The sequence below is a fragment of the Bombina bombina genome, chromosome 12 (genome assembly GCF_027579735.1).
Source record: "Bombina bombina isolate aBomBom1 chromosome 12, aBomBom1.pri, whole genome shotgun sequence".
In the NCBI taxonomy this organism is placed as follows: Eukaryota; Metazoa; Chordata; class Amphibia; order Anura; family Bombinatoridae; genus Bombina; species Bombina bombina.
This window is the reverse complement of record NC_069510.1, coordinates 149,366,285-149,389,254: the sequence shown is the minus strand read 5'-3', so window position 1 is coordinate 149,389,254 and position 22,970 is coordinate 149,366,285. Positions and strand designations below refer to the sequence as shown.

The following is a 22,970-nucleotide window of genomic DNA, read 5'->3' as shown; positions in this document are numbered from 1 at the left end:
TTGCAATCAGCCAATAGGATTGAGCTTTCATCCTATTGGCTGTTGCAATTAGCCAATAGGATTGAGCTCACATTCTATTGGCTGATTGGATAATATGTGTATATACACATATTAACACATAAATATATATGTTTATATTCTTATACATATATATTTACTTGGAACACACAGTTCCCATACACTGCAATGTAAAGGCACTTTTTAGTTCCCTTTTTGTTTCTCAAGCACCCCACACCAACCAACTTTAGCTCCCAAAAACTGCCTTATCCTAATTTTGCGGGCGCACAATAAATTAGTGCTCCACTTGTAATCTATCCTTTGTTCAAGTATCTTTGCTGTTGTACTTAATATAATGTATTTTTGTTTTTTTAATTCTAATATCGCCGCTTCTTATGGGCTGTAAAAAAATAAACTAAATTCTATACAATGTTTTTGGGGATTTTTTATGAAATAGTCAGAAAACACTGCTATGGACCTGATATTTTGTTTTGGTTTTTCCTGATTTGTAATGTGTCTGTTTTAGTTTGTAATTCCATGAAGAATTGTCACCAATGATCAGGGAACTTCTGAATGTCCTACATTCAGATTTGGTAAACACATGAAAAGACTACTTATAACAGGTGTTTTTGTAAGATTTTGCAGAAATCCTAAAAAATGTAAGGAGCCAATGGGAAAACGTAATTTAAAAAAAAAAAAAAACCAAAAAACATTATTGAAGATATACCTCGTATGTTTGATTGTTATAGACAGCAATAGTTGTGACGTCTGCGATTAACACTTTCCCTATCATTTTGCGTTCATTTTTAATTACGTTGTTTATCAAGTTAAAACACTTAAATGCTATCATATACAAGTAGTCTGTTGGTCTTATAAACAGTTTCATAGTTCAAAATATTAGCAAAATAAGGACATTTATTTTGTTTGTTAAATGGATACTAAACCCAAAATGTTTCTTTAATGAATCAGATAAAGCAGCAATTTTAAGAAACTTTTGACTAGATTACGAGTTTTTCTTTTTGAGCTGTGCGGTGCTAACAAGCAGTTTTGTCTCACCGCTCACTTTCCTAAAGCGATGGTATTACGGGTTTTTAGAAATCCGGCGTCAAAAGACAAAAGTGAGCGTAGAGCAAAATTGTGCTCCTTACCGCACTCCAATACCAGGGCTGCTTAAGTCAGCGGTGAGATGGTTGTACGTGCTCGTGTACGATTTCCCCATAGGAAACAACGGGGAGAGTCGGCTGAGAAAAATTCTAACACCTGCAAAAAAGCAGCGTAAAGCTCCTAACGCAGCCCCATTGATTCCTATGGGGAAATAAAATTTATGTCTACACCTAACACCCTAACATGAACCCTAATCACCCCTAATGTTACAATTATTAACCCCTAATCTGCCGTCCCCGATATTGCTGCCACCTACATTATATTATTAACCCCTAATCTGCCGCTCTGGACACCGCAGCCACCTACATTATAGTTATGAACCCCTAATCTGCTGCCCCCAACATCACCGACACCTACATTATATTTATTAACCCCTAATCTGCTGCCCCCAACGTCGCCACCACTATAATAAACATATTAACCGCTAAACCTCTGCACTCCCGCCTCGCAAACATTAGTTCAATTTTATTAACCCCTAATCTGCCATCCCTAACATCGCCGACACCTACATATATTTATTAACCCCTAATCTGCCGCCCCCAGCGTTGCCGCCACTATACTAAATGTATTAACCCCTAAACCTAAGTCTAACCCTAACCCTAACACCCCCTAACTTAAATATAATTAAAATAAATCTAAATAAAAATTCCTATCATTAACTAAATAATTCCTATTTGAAACTAAATACTTAACTCTAAAATAAACCCTAAACTAGCTACAATATAACTAATAGTTACAGTAGCTAGCTTAGGGTTTATATTTATTTTACAGGCAAGTTTGTATTTATTTTAACTAGGTAAAATAGTTACTAAATAGTTATTAATTATTTAATAACTACCTAGCTAAAATAAATACAAAAGTACCTGTAAAATAAAACCTAACTTAAGTTACAACTAACACCTAACACTACAATATAATTAAACTAAATTAACAACAATTAAATAAATTAAATTAAATTAGCTAATATACAAAAAACAAACAAACACTAAATTACAGAAAATAAACAAATTACAAGATATTTAAACTAATCACACCTAATCTAATAGCCCTTTCAAAATAAAAAAAGCCCCCCAAAATAAAAAACCTCTAGCCTAAACTAAACTATCAATAGCCCTTAAAAGGGGCTTTTGAGGGGCATTGCCCCAAAGTAATCAGCTCTTTTACCTGTAAAAAAATACAAACAACCACCCCAACAGTAAGACCCACCACCCACATAACCAACCCCCCAAATAAAATACTATCTTATTTACTATTTACTTATTTACTTATTTACTATCTGATTATTTTGATAGGGCTATTAGATTAGGTGTAGTTAGTTTAAATATCGTGTAATTTGTTTATTAATTTAGTGTGTTTTTTTTGTACTTCAGCTAATTTAATTTAATTTATTTCATTGTTGTTAATTTAGTTAATTTATTTAATTATAGTGTAGTGTTAGGTGTTATTGTAATTTAGGTTAGGTTTTATTTTACAGGTACTTTTGTATTTATTTTTGCTAGGTAGTTATTAAATAGTTAATAACTATTTAGTAACTATTCTACCTAGTTAAAATAAATACAAACTTGCCTGTAAAATAAAAATAAACCCTAAGATAGATACAATGTAACTATTAGTTATATTGTAGCTAGCTTAGGGTTTATTTTACAGGTAAGTATTTAGGTTTAAATAGGAATTATTTAGTTATTAATAGTAAGTTTTCTTTAGATTTATTTTAATTATTTTTCAATTAGGGGGTGTTAGGGTTAGGGTTAGACTTAGGTTTAGGGGTTAATACATTTAGTATAGTGGCAGCGACGTTGGGGGCGGCAGATTAGGGGTTAATAAATGTAGGTAGGTGGTGGCGATGTTAGGAATAGCAGATTAGGGGTTAATAAAATTTAACTAATGTTTGCGAGGCGGGAGTGCAGCGGTTTAGGGGTTAATATGTGTATTATAGTGGCGGCGATGTAGGGGGCAGCAGATTAGGGGTTAATAAATATAATGTATATAAAATAGTAATCACGGAATAGAGAAGTTATTAGCAATTAAATCATGACAATTTTTCTTTCTTTTTTTAATGTTTGGCGTCTTATTTGTCACCAATTATACATTTTCTGAATATTAAATTCTCAACTTTTTAATCTTGGTTTTAAATCTAATTTTTCTAATTTTTTGCGTCATGTTTGTCAACAATGTTTAATTATCATTTAACAAAATATTTAATTATAAAACACTGGATAAATTATACTTACATCTCCTGATCAGTGATCTTATCGCTTGGTAGCAATCTTACTCTCTACGCCTCAGATCACTGAACCGGCGGAGATATTGGCGAAGCGACCTCCGGATCCCGGATACCCGCCTCATGCGTCGCATCATCTCATAAATTATGAGATCTCTATGTTCGTGCTGTTTCCCCTGCACTCCACCGATCCTCCGGGGGAAATAACGGCTCATACCGTATACTAGTATGACTAGTTTGCCATCAGTAAAACTTTCTGGCCGCGACATAAATTTCCAATAAAAATCTCAATCTCAAAATACCTGCGACACAAGAATACAAAACATAGAGTTATCTTATTGGTTCTTTACAATATCAATTTTTTATGCATTTTGTTTGGCGCAATATATTATTCATGTGCTGATACTTAACGAATCCTTTATCATATTATATGTGTCACCAATGACTGACTGACAAGAAAATAAAATTTATTATTTTCAGCTCTGCGTGACCAACAAATACATTTTCATTCCCAAACAAAAATGGGCCTTTTAAAAATTATATATTGGATAATAGGATTATATTAATTGTTGCATCTTAAAAGTATTGTAAAAATATAAATGATGCGGTCCCTGTCCTTGTGAGCAATACCCCTCACTCATACAATCCTCCGTGGGAAATAGCGGTCCATCCCATAGACCAGGATGACCAATTCCCTGTCACTAAATATTGGCGGTCGCGCCATCTTGAACTACAAAAAAAATCTCAAAGGGACTCATGAGAAATCGGAAGGCACTCATGTGAAATCGGTGGAGCACTGTAAGAAGAGATTCTCGGACATCAAGAGAATCTTTTAGGCCAAGCTGGCCAAGGAGAAGTAGTCTGCACGTTCTACAGGCGGTGACGTGCCATATACAGCTGAGTTGTTTACATACGAGACTCAGCTGATGGAGAAGCTGGGGTCAAATATGACACTTGGTCTGGATTTGGTTGGGCATGATACTGACGAGGTGGCAGGTATTTAAAGTTCTATTACATGCATTTTTCATGTCGCGAAAGTGTTTTTAATAAAAATATCGGTTTTTTTTGGATTGACATAAGGATGTACAATTATATTAGTACTCGTTTGTTTATTTTATTTTTCTAAAGCATCTACCAGTGCTGCTGCTGCAGGTACAGCTGCTGCTGATGTTGCCACTGCTGGCGATGAGACCCTCCTATTGCCCGTCAGTATCCATACTGAATCCAGCCACAGCTTCTCCTCGGCCGCCACACATCTTGACTAGGGATGGGCGAATGTTTCTAAAAATTCGAAATTTAAAATGAATTTTGATACATTCGTTCGTTCGAATCGAATTTAGAATGTTTATATAACATTCTAACATTCTATTTTCGAATTTTCGTAAAATTCGAAAATATTCGTTCGAATAATAGAATGTTTAGCTATGTGTTCATTCAATATCAAAATGTGACATTCGAATTTGAAATAGTATTTCTAGTCTACAACTGTGTTTAATAAATGTAATATTCGAATTTGAATGCTACATTCGAATTCGAATGTCACATTCAAATTTGAAATAGTATTTCTAGTCTAATACTGTGTTTTAAATGTGATATTCGATTCGAATGTGATATTCGATTCGAATGTGACATTCAAATTCGAAATAGTATTTCTAGTCTAATACTGTGTTTTATAAATGTAATATTCAAATTCGAATGTGACATTCGATTCGAATGTGACATTCGATTCGAATGTGACATTCGAAATAGTGTTTCTAGTCTACAATTTTGTTTTATAAATGTAATATTCAAATTCGAATGTGATATTCGAATGTAACATTCAAATTCGAATGTGACATTCGAATTCGAATGTGACATTCGAATTCGAATGCGACATTCGAATTCGAATGTGACATTCAAAAACTGTAAATAACATTCGAAAATTGAATTTTTAAGAATATTTGTTCTTATCAACATTCTATTATGTAAATTGAATGTCTACAATAACATTCGTTCTAACATTCAAATTTGGATATAAACACATTCGCCCATCCCTAATCCTGACATTATGTGCAGCACCCCTGAAGGAGCAAGCATTGGCCGTTCTACAGGTATGCTTTTTAATGATATATTTTGTTTAATTAAAATGCTCTTACTCGTATAATTGTAATTAGATTTTTAACTCTGTATAAACACATTTATTTTTTTCAGCTGAGGTTACAAGGGCTTTGGGACACCCTCCAACATCTTCGGTCGCAACCTCAGGTAACGAGAACAAGATCAAGCATTAATGTTATGTGTGCTCACATTAGCGGGACTGTCAATAACATAATATTAAAGTTACATTTGTATTAATGAAGAATATCACATTCTTAAACACCAATGTCAAATTCCATTGATTGTTGATATAATCTGTCATTTTAGAGTATTTATAATAATAGTATAGTCAAACGATGATATTCCTCATTTACATAGACCTTGCATTTTATATATACATCAAAACATAATTCTATTGTTCAATATTCTTCTTTATATTATCTATTTTTGATAAATAATTTAATGGGACAAGAAACACAACCCTTTACTTTGTGGATTCAGATAGAGAATACTAAATTAATTAATTTTCTAATTTACGTTGATTATTTAATGTACTTCATTCTCTTGCCATCCTTTGCTGAAATGTTTATCTTGGCAAGCTCAGGAGTAGCAAAGAACCTAGGTTATAGCTGATGATTGGTTGCTGAATATATAAACTGATTGTCATTGGCTCACCAATGTGTTCAGTCAGCAACCAGTAGTGCATTGCTGCTAATTCAACAAAGCATACAGAGAGAATGAAACAAATTAGATAATAGAAGCCAACTTAAAAACAAAACACTTTGTATTCTCTAGCTTAATCATGAAAGAACATTTTTGGGTTTCATGTCCCTTTAAACTTAGAAGGAATCACAGGTTTGGGTCATCAACTGTGTTTTACTTGATGATTGTTTGCCTACATTTCAACAACAATCATCAAGTGCTACCTATGTGCTTAACAAAACAAAGAACATCTAAGCCTACATTTCAAACATTCGGCTAGATTACAAGTTATGGCGTTATGGCTGCTCGCTAACTACTTGTAAGTTATTTTCACCACTCACCTTTCATAGCGCTGCTATTACAGGTTTTGTAAAAACCGGCTTGTGCGGGCGATATGGCTGCGTTGAGCTCCATACCACACCCAAATCCGTAACACAGCCCCATTGATGTCTATGGGGGAATAAAATGTATGTTTAAACCTAACACCCTAACATAAACCCTGAGTCTAAACACCCCTAATCTGCTGTCCCTGACATCGCTGACACCTACATTACTCTTATTAACCCCTAATCTGCCGCCCTCAATGTCGCCACCACCTACCTACACTTATTAACCCCTAATCTGCCACCCCCAATGTCGCCTCCGCCACTATACTAAAGTTATTAACCCATAAACCTCTGGCTTCCCACATCACTAACACTAAATAAATATATTAACTCCTAACGTAACCTTAGCCCTAACACCCCCTAACTTTAACATAATTAAAATAATTCTAAATAAAACTTACTATTAATAACTAAATATTTCCTATTTAAAAATAAATACTTACTTACCTGTAAAAGAATCCCTAAGCTTGCTACAATATAACTAATAGTTACATTGTAGTTAGCTTAGGGTTTATTTTTATCTCACAGGTAAGTTTGTATTTATTTTAACTAGGTAGACTAGTTAGTAAATAGTTATTAACTATTTACTAGCTACCTAGTTAAAATAAATACAAATTTACCTGTAAAATAAAACCTAACCTGAGTTACACTAACACCTAACATTACAATAAAATTAAATAAATAAAATTAACAAAATACAATTATCTAAATTACAAAAAAAAATAAACACTAAATTACACAAAATAAAAAAAGAAATTATCAAACATAAAAACGAATTACTCCTAATCTAATAGCCCTATCAAAACAAAAAAGCCCCCCCCCCAAAGTAAAAAAAAACCTAGCCTACACTAAACTGCCAATGGCCCTTAAAAGGGCCTTTTGTGGGGCATTGCCCCAAAGAAATCAGCTCTTTTACCTGTAAAAAAAATACAAACACCCCCAACAGTAAAACCCACCACCCACACAACCAAACTCCCTAAATAAAAACCTATATAAAAAAACCTAAGCTCCCCATTGCCCTGAAAAGGGCATTTGGATGGGCATTGCCCTTAAAAGGGCATTTAGCTATTTTACATTGCCCAAAACCCTAAGCTAAAAATGAAACCCAGCCAATAAACCCTGCTGGCAGAAGTCTTCATCCAAGAGGGCAGATGTCATCCTCAAAGCCGGCAGAAGTCTTCATCCAAGCGGGCAGAAGTCTTCATCCAGACGGCATCTTCTATCTTCATCCATCCGGCCCAGAGCGGGTCCATCTTCAAGACATCCAAAGCGGAGCATCCTCTTCTTACAATGGTTGCTGAAGAATGAAGTTTCCCTTTAAATGATGTCAACCAAGATGGCGTCCCTTACATTCCGATTGAATTCTATCAGCGAATAGGAATTAAGGGGGGAAAATCCTATTAGCTGTTGCAATCAGCCAATTGGATTGAGCTTGCATTCTATTGGCTGATTGGAATAGCCAATAGAATACAAGCTCAATCCTATTGGCTGATTGGACTTGTAATAGCAGCGTTAGGGAAAAAGCATCGTTATGGACCATAACAATGCTATTTGAGTCATAACACAAAACTAGTAATCTAGCTGAATATTAGCAGAGAACAGAGAACATTTTTAAATGATTTATTTATAAAGTTAATTCAAATTTAATGCTCTATCACAATCATTACCCTTTTATTTTGAATAGAATATTACTTTAACCTATACAAACATCAGCATTATCGCATAGATAGATCGATAGATCTATTTATTCTAAAATCTACATATTCATTTTAATACTTTATGTTTTTACATGCTCATCCATGTGGTTTAGAATATGATATTCTCTGTGCAACAGCATTGTCAATATTCAAAGCTTCTCATAGCACCAGTGTGGCTTGTATTGTCATGATCCAGCCTAGAATTGAACCTGGGACCTGTTTTTATTCCTGCTGCTGCTCTTTCCCAGTCTGTTGACTTACCTTTTTGTGGCTTGATCACAGGCTGAGAATATTGGTTTTCTGTTTGTTGCAACTTTGGCTCTCTGGTTCCACCTGCCTACCAGCTGTAACAAATCATATAATCAGCAGACTGCTATATTAGGCAGGTTTGCTTTCAGTTCTGGGCCTTGACATTGAGTGGTGCACTCTGACAGAGCCTCTGCTCCAGATTCCTGTTTGAATTCAGCTTTGTTAGATTTCCTGGTTCCTGATTACTGCTTCATTTTGAGACTACTCTTCTGGATTTTCCCTTGGCACTGTGTTTTGTTTCTGGACTGATTTCCTGGCAATTGATCTTGGCTAATTCTCTGATATTTCCTAAGGACTGCCTCAGGTACTTTTGCTTGCTTGTTACCTGTTACTACAGAGTTCCAGTTTACAGCATATGCAAGTATCCTGCCTGTTATTACAAAGATCTGCATTCCTGCCTGTTACTACAAAGTTACCAGTCCACAGCCTATGCAAGTATCCTGCCTGTTATTACAAAGATCTACATTCCTGCCTGTTACTACAGCGTTCCAGTCTACAGCATATGCAAGTATCCTGCCTGTTATTAAAAAGTTACATGATTACAGCATCTCTTCATATCCTGCCTGTTACTACCAAGTTCTGGTCTACAGCACATCTACGTATCCTGCCTGCTATTGCCAAGTTTCTTGTCTACAGTTTATTTACATTTTTTCCTGCTTAAGACTGTCTAAACCAAGTTACTTTGTATTCTTGTCTACACAGAGACTTTGCCTTTTATCTAGTTTGCATCTCTCTGTATTGCTAATTAACCTTTCAATAAAACCTTAACCTTTATTTTCTAAAACCCTTCTACCAGTTTAATTATACCAAAAAGTGTCACACAGACAAAACACAACTTTAACCTCAGAACCTGACACCTCTGCACAACAGCTCCCAAACCTTAACCTGCTCCCTTGAAGAGTGACATGTTTCATGCCAGTAATTAAACAGTCTAAAAACAGTTTCAAAACGGAAATAAAAAAAGAATGCTGTGTGGAAAATACTGGTGCACGGTGAATACTTAAATACACTTTTGAAAATGATATAGCTTTTATAATAAGCACTTTGTTTCAAACATTTATATAGCAACAATTAAATATCCTTAAAAAGTGAGACACATTCATTTGTATACAAACTTCAATGGAGTATCCATTTAAGATAACATTAACTATCAGAATCGTTCATGTTAAAATACAGTGTTTTAAATTGATAATAACAATAGGAATCATGGAAGCTATCTGTTTACTTTTATAAGCCTTTAACCTTTCAGTTTACATTACATGGGATTCTAATTTTTTTTTTAATTCAATTTCTTTAGATATGGAACATGCACATAATGTTTCGTAGGAGATCAACGGTTGTGTTTGTCAGATGAGAGCCATTGAGGAGGAGGCAGAGTCCCTGGGAGAGACCCATTACCAGAATCACAGGAGCAGGGAATCTCCCAGGGGACATTGGATATGGAGACTCTCATCTGTGCTGTACCAGAAGACACAGCTGTTTTGGACCCTGGTGACCCTCCTGCACCTGCTGCTCATGCCCCAGCAGCTCATGGCCGTGCTGATCCTGGCCACGAACTGCCTCCCATCAATGATGATGAGGCAGTTCGTCAAATGTTACTGGCCAGGCGGTACCGGGATGATCACCATGAGTTGCATGGGGCATTAAGATTATCTGGTGAGCAACAGGGGCAGATATTAGAGAGGGGCATCATAGTAGATAAGAAAAGATTAGATTTAGAGAGGGAAAGGTTGAGAATAGAATTAGGTAGAATAGATTTAGAGAGGGAAAGATTTGAATATGAACGGATGAGGTATAGATTTTTTTGCGAAAGGCAGAGGGATAGTGATAGAATACATTTTGATAGGGAGATATTTGAGGTAGATAAGGCCAGAGCAGCTGTAGAGCAGGGAGAAATCCAGCCTCAGGAGAGTGCAGAAGAAGACAATTGTATTTTTAATAGAGAATTGTTTTTAATGTTTGAGAGAAGGGGAACAAGGGAGAGAACCCCCCCCCCACTGTCTCCAAAAAAAATTGTGTTTTTATTGTGCTCATTTTTATTTTTTATTCTTTTTTTGTGTGTGATTATGTATGTATTTTTCTTTTATTAAATTTGGAATTTGGAGTGAATACAAATTATGAATAAAAATAATTTGAACATTAATAAATGTTTATTACTTTATTCACATAATACAAATGTTAAAATTTATTGATGATCAAATTCAATGCATGTGTAAGATACTTTTATCTGCTTCTTAAAGGTTGAATCTATGACATACATTTTGAATTAAAAAAAATATATATATATAGTCTTGACTTTGGCCTAAAGAACTCACTTCTATTAAAGGTTAAATGCATCCGTAATTTTAATTTAATGAGTCATAATTACCATGTGATAGTCAAGTAATTTAAAATTGGGTAAATGTATTCATTATCATATTTCATTTATATATGACCTTTTTAAATAAAGGGACACTGAACACCAGCAAAGAAATGTAAAACTCAGATCCAACATTTAATAGTAATAATATAAAATATTTACAAATAATGTATATTTTTAACAAATATTATAAAATATTTTTTTTTTATTCTAATTTGCTAAAATGAAAGTCAATAATCAATTAATTAAATGTCATTTTATCAGGGGGTTGTCAGAATATGCTTATATAAAAGTTAATCACAGAGGTAAAAAGTATATCAATATAACATTGTTGGTAATGCTTAATTGGGGAATGTGTAGTAAAAAGAATTACACATCTTTTATTGAAACAAAATTGGGTGTTGAATGTCACGGACAGTACTGTGTGCAAGTACAATATTGAAAATTCATCAAGACATTTTTAAAAGAGCAAGTACATAACTCACTCACAATCTCTCAACTAAGATGAAAATCAATAATTAAAGGGTTAGTTAACACATTTTGAAAAATGGGACAAACCTTGTCAAGGTTCCTTCAAAAACCTGTATCCCCCTAAAACTGCCAAAAATGTAAGCTCTCAATACTACAAACTGTGAAGAAGTGAAGGTTGTACAGCTAAATAAACCTTCTATTTGTAGAAATGTATTTATAAAAAAAAAGATATTTCAAAAGAGAGAGAGATTTTTTGTCGATATTTAAATGACAAATTTTGCAAATACATAATCCAAAATATATAATCTTTTGGATTAAAAATTATACTGTAAAGTAAATATGAATAAAATAAATACTGTATGTTGCACTGTCAACATTGCGCAAAACCGCCTGAATATAGTCTGCTCGAGTTTGTAATCCCCTAGCATCATTCTCCTCTAATGGAGCTAGATGTAACCCATAACCATGGTTATCCAAGCTCTCCAGATCTATATTAGGGATTGTTAGGGCAATGCTGTGCATCATACAGCAAATCAAAAAAATTAAGGAGACTTTGGAGGGGGCGTACTGAAGAACCCCACCAGAGATGTCCAAGCAGTGGAAACGGCTCTTCAATATGCAAAGGTCCACTCAATCACCGATCTGGTGGCAATGTGTGCCACGTTGTAGCGCACCTCTTTCACTCAGTTGGGGTTGTGGACAGGTGTGAACAACCACAGAAGACACGAATATCCAGAATCACCTGCTTAATAAAATAGATCCTCTTAATAGGGACCCTATTTAATAAAAATCTATGGATCACCCCTTGGTCACTGAGGCCATGGAGACCAACCCTAGGCAGGAACACCCTTTGCACCAGCTGGCGTCTTCTTTGTCGCACAACTGCAGCAATCAACACCCGTCTTTCCCTGCGTCTCCTTAAGAACAGGACAAACTGTAAAGCATTTAGAATGTCCATGCTCAAAATAATAATGAAATTAAGTGATTGAAAGCCCCTTTTATACTGCAGTTCTACAGCTGTGAATGATTTCAGCAATTGAATAAGAGATGCGCCACACATTACCTAAGAAATGACTTGCAGCATTTCATTATTCTTGCGTCATTTTACGAGCAAATTGATTGAATAATTTTCACGATTAAACAAATTTCTGTATTATTGCGTCATTTGACGAGCACAATGTTGTGTCAAAATGAATATGTCTACAATTAGATTATCCAGGTGAGTTCAGCAGCTGTAATAAATGCAGGTGTATTGTTTGTGCAATTAACTAAATAATTTATGCAAAACACATGAGTATTTAGCTATGGTTGCAATCATAATTCAGATTGTCTGTGTTTGGATGGCAGCATTGTGGAGTCTTAAAAGATCAGTGATTACTGTGTTTTTGAGATAACATTTTAAGAACAATGTGGTGTATTAACATTGCCAAACCTAAGTTAGAAAGAGAATGCAATGTCGAACATGATATGCCATTTTACATTCATTTCAATGTATTTTTCAAGCACAAAGGAAAACAATGACATGCAAAATACAGAGAAATTACTTTAAAATGGCATTCTACTTCCATCAAAGGATAGCAACAGAATGAAAACAGTGCTATAATGTTTTTTGAAGTTAAAATATGACTGACCTTTTAAGCCTCCACGACGCTGCCATGCAAACACAGAAAATCATAGTTCAGATTTCATCCCTAGACAAATACTCATGTGTTGTGCATAAGTAATTGATTGAATTGCACAAAGAATACACCTGCATTTATTACAGCTGTTGAAGCTGCACAAAATAAAATGCCATTTTAAAATCTTGTCAATGTATTTTTAATCCCACTGTTTTCATTATCTTGCTATCCTTTTGTGTGAATTCGATTATCATTTTCAAATATTAAATTTTTTTTGGGCACTGTTTTCATTCTCTTGCTATCCTTTGTGTGATTTTTTTCCATTGTTTATTCTTTTGCTATCCTTTGTTTAATTTTTTTTGAAGAGTGAATTTAAGAATAATGTATGACCATTAAAAAACATGACAGAAAGGGAATGCTATTTAATTACAATCGGCTAGATTACGAGTTTTGCGTTATGAGGGGTGCGGTGCTAACTTGCACATTATTGTCACCGCTCACTTCCCTACAGCGCTGGTATTACAGGTTTTCATAAACTCGGCGATAACAGGCAATACCAGCGTTGCTTAAGTAAGCGGTGAGATGGTTGTACGTGCTCGTGCACGATTTCACGATGGGGAGAGCTGGCTGAAAAAACACCTGCAATAAAGCAGCATAAAGCTCTGAAACCTAACCCCATTGATTCCTATGGGGAAACAAATTTTATGTTTACACTTAACACCCTAACATGAACCCCAAGTCTAAACACCCCTAATCTTACACTTATTAACCCCTAATCTGCCACCCCGACATCGCAGACACCTACATTATATTTATTAACCCCTAATCTCCCGGCCTCAATGTCGCCGCCACTATAATAAACATATTAACCCCTAAACCGCCGCACTCCCGAATCGCAAACATTAGTTAAATATTATTAACCCCTAATCTGCCGCCCCTAACATCGCCGCCACCTACCTACATTTATTAACCCATAATCTGCCGCCCCCAACATCACCGCCACTATACTAAATTTATTAACCCCTAAACCTAAGTCTAACCCTAACCCTAACACCCACTAACTTAAATATAATTAAAATAAGTCTAAATAAAAATTACTATCATTACCTAAATAATTCCTATTTAAAACTAAATACTTACCTGTAAAATAAACCCTAAGCTAGTTACAATATAACTAATAGTTACATTGTACCTAGCTTAGGGTTTATTTTTATTTTACATGCAATTTTGTAGAATAGTTACTAAATAGTTATTAACTATTTAATAACTACCTAGCTAAAATAAATACAAATGTACCTGTAAAATAAAACCTAAGCTGAGTTACACTAACACCTAACCTTACACTACAATTAAATAAATTACATAAATTAAATACAATTACCTAAATTACAAAAAAATAAACACTAAATTACACAAAATAAAAAAAAGATCAGATATTTAAACTAATTACACCTAATCTAATAGCCCTATCAAAATAAAAAAGCCCCCCCCCAAAATAAAAAAAAAACCCTAGCCTAAATTAAACTACCAATAGCCCTTAAAAGGGCCTTTTGCGGGGCATTGCCCCAAAGAAATCAGCTCTTTTACCTGTAAAAAAAAAAATACAAACAACCCACCAAAATAAAACCCACCACCCACACAACCAAGTCCCCCAAATAAAAACCTAACTAAAAAAACCTAAGCTCCCCATTGCCCTGAAAAGGGCATTTAGCTCTTTTTCAGCCCAAAAGCCCTAATATAAAACTAAAACCCACCCAATAAACCCTTAAAAAACCTAAAACTAACCCCCGAAGATCCACTTACAGTTTTGAAGACTGGACATCCATCCTCCACGAAGCCGGGAGAAGTCTTCATCCAAGCCGGCAGCAGTGGTCCTCTAGACGGGCAGAAGTCTTCAGCCAGACGGCATCTTCTATCTTCATCCATCCGGCATGGAGCGGCTCCATCTTCAAGACATCCAGTGCGGAGCATCCTCTTCTTTCGACGGCGACTAAAGAATGAAGGTTCCTTTAAGGGATGTCATCCAAGATGGCGTCTCTTGAATACAAGTAAAAGAGCTGATTTCTTTGGGGCAATGCCCCACAAAAGGCCCTTTTAAGGGCTATTGGTAGTTTAGTTTAGGCTAGGTTTTTTTTTATTTTGGGGGGGCTTTTTTATTTTGATAGGGCTATTAGATTAGGTGTAATTAATTTAAATATCTGATAATTTCTTTTTTTATTTTGTGTAATTTAGTGTTTATTTTTTTTGTAATTTAGGTAATTGTATTGAATTTAGGTTATTTATTTAATTGTAGTGTAAGGTTAGGTGTTAGTTTAACTCAGCTTAGGTTTTATTTTACAGGTACATTTGTATTTATTTTAGCTAGGTAGTTAGTAAATAGTTAATAACTATTTAATAACTATTCTACCTAGTTAAAATAAATACAAACTTGCTTGTAAAATAAAAATAAACCCTTAGCTAATATGTAACTATTAGTTATATTGTAGCTAGCTTAGGGTTTATTTTACAGGTAAGTATTTAGTTTTAAATAGGAATAATTTAGTTAATGATAGTAGGTTTTATTTAGATTTATTTTAATTATATTTAAGTTAGGGGATGTTAGGGATAACGTTAGACTTAGGTTTAGGTGTTAATAACTTTAGTATAGTGGCGGCGACGTTGGGGGCAGCAGATTAGGGGTTAATAAATGTACGGCTAGATTTAGAGTTCTGCGGCCAAAGGGGTGCGTTAGCTACGCGTGCTGTTTTCCCCCCGTACCTTTTAAATACCGCTGGTATTTAGAGTTCACAGAATGGCTGAGTTAGGCTCCAAAAAAGGGAGCATAGAGCATATTTACCGCCACTGCAACTCTCGATACCAGCAGTGCTTACGGACGCGGCCAGCTTAAAAAACGTGCTCGTGCACGATTCCCCCATAGAAATCAATGGGGCAGTTTGAGCTGAAAAAAAACCTAACACCTGCAAAAAAGCAGCGTTCAGCTCCTAACGCAGCCCCATTGTTTTCTATGGGGAAACACTTCCTACGTCTGCACCTAACATCCTAACATGTACCCCGAGTCTAAATACCCCTAACCTTACACTTATTAACCTCTAATCTGCCGCCCCTGCTATCGCTGACACCTGCATATTTTTTTTAACCCCTAATCTTCCGCTCCGTACACCGCCGCTACCTACATTATAACTATGTACCCCTAATCTGCTGCCCATAACACCGCCGACCCCTATATTATATTTATTAACCCCTAATCTGCCCCCCACAACGTCGCCTCCACCTACCTACACTTATTAACCTCTAATCTGCCGACCGAACAGCACCGCTACTATAATAAATGTATTAACCCCTAATCCGCCTCACACCCGCCTCAATAACCCTATAATAAATAGTATTAACCCCTAATCTGCCCTCCCTAACATCGCCGACACCTAACTTCAAACATTAACCCATAATCTGCCGACCGGAGCTCACCGCTATTCTTATAAATTTTTTAACCCCTAAAGCTAAGTCTAACCCTAACACTAACACCCCCCTAAGTTAAATATAATTTTTATCTAACGAAACAAATTAACTCTTATGATATAAATGAATCCTATTTAAATCTAAATACTTACCTGTAAAATAAATCCTAATATAGCTACAATATAAATTATAATTATATTGTAGCTATTTTAGGATTAATATTTATTTTACAGGAAACTTTGTAATTAATTTAACCAGGTACAATAGCTAAAATAGTTAAAATAATTACAAAAGTACCTGTAAAATAAATCCTAACCTAAGTTACAATTAAATCTAACACTACACTATCAATAAATTAATTACATAAAATACCTACAAATAATTACAATTAAACCTAACACTACACTATCAATAAATAAATTAAATACAATACCTACAAATAACTACAATTAAATAAACTAACTAAAGTACAAAAAATAAAAAAAGCTAAGTTACAAAAATAAAAAAATATTTACAAACATTAGAAAAATATTACAACAATTTTAAACTAATTACACCTACTCTAAGCCCCCTAATAAAATAACAAAGACCCCCAAAATAAAAAAATGCCCTATTCTAAATTAAAAAAAGTTCAAAGCTCTTTTACCTTAGCCTCTTCTGGACCTCTTCAGCCGCCGCTTGATAGAAGATTTCAGCCGGATTATGGGGGTTGTAATGTTGGGGGGGTATTGTATGGGTTTTTTTACAGGCAAAAGAGCTGAATTATTTGGGGCATGCCCCGCAAATGGCCCTTTTCAGGGCTGGTAAGGTAAAAGAGCTTTGAACTTTTTTAATTTAGAATAGGGTAGGGCATTTTTTTATTTTGGGGGTCTTTGTTATTTTATTAGGGGGCTTAGAGTAGGTGTAATTAGTTTAAAATTGTTGTAATATTTTTCTAATGTTTGTAAATATTTTTTTATTTTTTGTAACTTAGCTTTTTTATTTTTTTATACTTTAGTTAGTTTATTTAATTGTAGTTATTTGTAGGTATTGTATTTAATTAATTTATTGATAGTGTAGTGTTAGGTTTAATTGTAGATAATTGTATTTAATTAATTTATTGATAGTGTAGTGTTAGGTTTAATTGTAGATAATTGTAGGTAGTTTATTTAATTAATTTATTGATAGTGTAGTGTTAGGTTTAATTGTAACTTAGGTTAGGATTTATTTTACAGGTAATTTTGTATTTATTTTAACTATTTTAGCTATTGTACCTGGTTAAAATAATTACAAAGTTGCCTGTAAAATAAATATTAATCCTAAAATAGCTACAATATAATTATAATTTATATTGTAGCTATATTAGGATTTATTTTACAGGTAAGTATTTAGCTTTAAATAGGATTAATTTATATAATAAAAGTTAATTTATTTCGTTAGATAAAAATTATATTTAACTTAGGGGGGTGTTAGTGTTAGGGGAAGACTTAGCTTTAGGGGTTAAAAAATTTATTAGAATAGCGGTGAGCTCCGGTCGGCAGATTAGGGGTTAACGTTTGAAGTTATGTGTCTGCGATGTTAGGGAGGGCAGATTAGGGGTTAATGCTATTTACTATAGGGTTATTGAGGCGGGAGTGAGGCGGATTAGGGGTTAATACATTTATTATAGTAGCGGTGCGGTTCGGTCGGCAGATTAGGGGTTAATAAGTGTAGGTAGGTGGCGGCGACGTTGGGGGCGGCAGATTAGGGGTTAATAAATATTATGTAGGTATCGGCGGTATTAGGGGCAGCAGATTAGGGGTACATAGGGATAATGTAGGTGTCGGCGGTGTACGGAGCGGCAGATAAGGGGTTAAAAATTTTTTATAGAGTGGCAGCGGTGTGGGGGGACCCTGGTTTAGGGGTACATAGGTAGTTTATGGGTGTTAGTGTACTTTAGAGCACAGTAGTTAAGAGCTTTATAAACCGGCGTTAGCCCAGAAAGCTCTTAACTCCTGTTTTTTTTCTGCGGCTGGAGTCTTGTCGTTAGATTTCCAACGCTCACTTCAGCCATGACTCTAAATACCGGCGTTAGAAAGATCCCATTTAAAAGATAGGATACGGGAATGGCGTAGGGGGATCTGCGGTATGGAAAAGTTGCGGCTGGAAAGTGAGCGTTAGACCCTTCAATGACTGACTCCAAATACCAAAGGGCGGTAAAAACCAGCGTTAGGAGCCTCTAACGCTGGTTTTGACGGCTACCGCCCAACTCTAAATCTAGCCGGTAGGTAGGTGGCGGCGATGTTAGGGGCAGCAGATTAGGGTTTAATAATATTTAACTAGTGTTTGCGAGGCGGGAGTGCGGTGGTGTAGGGGTTAACATGTTTATTATAGTGGCGGCGATGTCCGGAGAGGCAGATTAGTGGTTAATAATTTCATTTTAGTGTTTGCGATGCGGGAGGGCCTCGGTTTAGGGGTTAATAGGTACTTTATGGGTGTTAGTGTACTTTTTAACACTTTAGTTATGAGCTTTATGCTACAGCTTTGTAGTGTAAAACTCATAACTACTGACTTTAGAATGCGTTACGAATCTTGCGGGATAGGCTGTACCGCTCACTTTTTGGCCTCCCAGAAAAAGCTTGTAATATCGGCGCTATGGAAGTCCTATTGAAAAAAGGCTTTACGCAAATTGCGTCAGTTAATTTGCGGTAGGGCCAAAAAAGTGTGCGGTGCCCCTAAATCTGCAAGACTCGTAATATCAGCGGTAGTGAAAAGCAGCATTATTAGCCTTAACGCTGCTTTTTTACTTATACCGCAAAACTCGTAATCTAGCTGTTGGTGTTTGTAACATTTGTATAAGCGTATATACAACATTAAACATGGTGCAAATAGATTTAAAAAAAAATCTATATTTTAAAATTTATAAATGTATCTCTATATAGTGCACCAGATGTGTAGCAATAATATTGTTTAATTTTGGAAGGTATACATATTTAATAGTTTGTAATTGACTTTTATTAGGTGATATGCTTCATTCTCTTGCAGCATCGAACATCAGATTTCTGTGTTTTCCAACTCCCATTGAGTTCTATGGCATCCGCGACCTCAAGGGTGGCAGATTGAAAACTAGGTACGCTGCGTCGGAAAAGACGCAAGCGTAAATGTAGAATTTTCGATAGTTTCGTAATGGCTTCAAATAGTGTTGAATAGGAGGGTGAATTAACATAATTCTGCTAGAATTTAACAGGGTTTCAACTCGTATTGATATGCATCGATCTGCGTCGGATTGAGACTGCCGGATCGTATGATCGTCACAAAATTCAACTTATTCCGATCTTGAGGCTTTGATAGCTAGGTCAGATCACTCTCACAACAATTACAACGCAAAATTCAATAGTATTTTAGATTGACGCTTTGATAAATATCCCCCTCTATCGGAATCAGGAAATAAAAAAAATTGGGTTTAGTGTCCCTTTAAAATGAGAAATGAGTGTCAGCAAGTTTGATAGGCCCTTTCAAAAATGCTGTGCATACAAAGCTTTGCCCTACAAAAAAGCCCAACATTAGTTTTAATGGGTCAAAAGCTGTAAGTATGTAATGTGATGGGTCTTACTGCAGTTTATCCAATGAGGCGTATTTAACAAAGGTCTGTCGTACCTGATCCGACAGTACGGACCTCGCTGAATGCGGAGAGCAATACGCTCTCCATATTCAGCATTGCACCAGCAGTTCTTGTGAGCTGCTAGTGCAATGCCGCCCCCTGCAGATTGGCCGCCATCAGGGAGGTGTCAATCAACCCGATCGTACTCGATCGGGTTGAATTGTGGTGATCTCTGTCGGGCTGCTCAGAGCAGGCGGACAGGCTATGGAGCAGCGGTCTTTAAACATGGGCCCTCGAGCTCCATTCGGAAGTTGATAAATGAGCCTCATTACGTTTATGTGGTTAAAATAATTTGAAAGCCATTAAAAAACCATGTGTCTTGAAAATGCTTGACGCTTAATCTAATTTTTTTTAATTTTTTTTTCCAGATAATTCTAGGACCAATGACCATTGTTCATACAGTGGAGAAAATGGCTTCAAATCTGGTTAATCTTTTATCAGATGATAGGAACGAAATTTCCATTCATCACAGGAACATTGGTTTGTTCAAAGTTATCTTATTTTCGGAAGTAAAACAGAGCACAAAGATTTCTATTACATTAAATTGTTTATGATTTAAAATAACATTCTACTGTTATATACGAACTAGCCTGAGAGGTACTAAAAGTAATGCTACAACAGGCTATATAGTCAGTAGATTTAGCGCTGGTTAGAAACAAAAGAGAATCAGAGAGCTGGCAGTGGTTAGTATTGCTTCTGAAGACATTATTTCTGTTATAAAAGCCATTGCTAACTTTCTGAAAAGGTGTGGTGTTTAAATACAGGTGCACGAGCCCTCAAGGATATGTGTGTATGCCCTGAAAAACAGTAATAATTTTTACTAGAAGCATTTTTGCTAATGAAAGTAATTGCAAAAATGCTTAAATTTCCAATTGAAATGCACCCATACACATTTTATTTTTGACCTTGCTATCCCTTTAAGTGGTGTACACAATTGTTCTTACTGATCACTTTGATTTATCATAAGGGATTTATTAGGGATTATACCCATTTATATTTTGTGAATAGATCTTATAATTTCAGCGCAGGACAATTATCAGTTTTTGCAGATCTAGTTCTGAATAGAAATGTGCAATTCGTTTCGTTCCGAATCTAAATTTGAATTTCCGAATTACCCTAGCAACAAAACTAAACTAATCCAAATGCATTTGTAACAAATAAATCCGAATTAGTTTGGATGTATTCAAATGCATTTGTAACAAATAAATCCGAATTAGTTTGGATGTATTCAAATGCATTTGTAACAAATAAATCCGAATTAGTTTGGATGTATTCAAATGCATTTGTAACAAATAAATCCGAATTAGTTTGGATGTATTCAAATGCATTTGTAACAAATAAATCCGAATTAGTTTGGATGTATTCAAATGCATTTGAATGGCCATGGACTAATCACAATTGCGTATAACATTTACATTTAGTGATATTTAGTGAGATAGAACAATTAAATAATTTCTGTTTGTGTAACTTGGAACCATCTGAATAAACATAACACATACAGAACTTCTGAATTTACAAATCGATCTGAAATGAATACATCTAAATGCATTTGAATCCGAAACAAATACATTCAAATGTATCCGAATTCGAATCGATCTGAACCGAAATTCCAAAAATTCTGAATCGGTCCGAAACGAACCGATACAAATTTTTCCGATGTGCACATGTCTAGTTCTGAACCAGATCTGTGGGATTATATGCAATTTGAGTGTTAAATTATGTATAAGAAGTCATTAATACAAATTTTCCCCCAGATGTTGGTGTCAGGCAAATTAATCTGGATGCAGACAACTATATGTACACAGTACAGAGTACAGAAAGAGTGGATCAAATTGAGATTCCCACAAATGGACTCAAAATAATTGCAAGGGAAGGTAAGTTTTGCCGCAGCCACCATTAGCTATGACTGAATAGATACTTATTCCCGTCTATAAAAGCGTGTGACGATACCATGCTCACTGCCCTCCTGAAACTAACGGGTGGTCTCTCTAAAATAGTTTACAATCATGTAATGTATAGCAACCTAAATGGGAGGGCAGACACTGCAGTCACTGAAATGTCTCCCTTACTTAAAGGACATTTTAAAGGGCAAATTAATGAAGGTGCAAAATAGTTATTTTAAATGACGTTAAAATAAAATAAAAAAACACATTAACTGTGTACTTAAAGGGATATGAAACCCAATTTTATAAAAATATCAAGAGAACAAAAAAATGATAATAGGAGTAAATTAGAGAGTTGCTTAAAATTGCTGCTTTATCTGAATCATGAAATAAAAAAATTGGGTTTCACATCCTTTTAATGTTACATAGCTGCTTAATATGTTAGGGCTTTATTAATAAACAATAATAATAATACTTGCGTTTCAAAAAAGTTACATATTATCACAGTTTGTTAATTTAGACCCGACCCGTTGCTATTACAGAATAAGGCTGCAAGTACGCCCACTAGCACTCTAGCTGCAAGTACGCCCACCAGCACTCTGGCTGCAAGTACGCCATCACCAGCACTCTGGCTGCAAGTACGCCATCACCAGCACTCTGGCTGCGCAATTGGCAAATGTTCAAGCCTATTTTTAAAAGTCGCTCAGTAATGGGATCTACCTTTACAAGTAATGCTGAACATATATGTTAGAAAATGAGGAGGGGTCTTAATAAAGTTTAATGAGTTTTAAATTCAAATCTTAAATGACGTAAAATAATGTGTATGGAAAATGCATTTTAAAGAAGACTCAGCCCTTTCTAAGGAAGTCTCTAAGGTTTGAGCTTTAGGATTCTGATTTTTCTTTTTCTATCTGTTTATTGTTCAGTGCTATGTTTCAGACCAGACTGTGTAGCTTTTACAGTCAGGAAGTAAATCAAGGAATTGTAGAGCATGTGACCATTGTTATATGA

The 22,970-nt window shown here is 35.2% G+C and overlaps 1 protein-coding gene across 1 annotated transcript in view; it reads left to right on the top strand.

Annotated features, from left to right (window-relative positions):
* Positions 1–22,970, top strand: part of ADGRD2 (adhesion G protein-coupled receptor D2) — a 677,900-nt gene that overhangs the window by 112,457 nt on the left and 542,473 nt on the right. The window contains exons 6-7 of the mRNA XM_053695488.1: positions 20,445–20,556; positions 21,831–21,950. Coding sequence (XP_053551463.1) covers positions 20,445–20,556; positions 21,831–21,950 — 232 coding nt within the window. The remainder of the gene's footprint in view (positions 1–20,444; positions 20,557–21,830; positions 21,951–22,970) is intronic.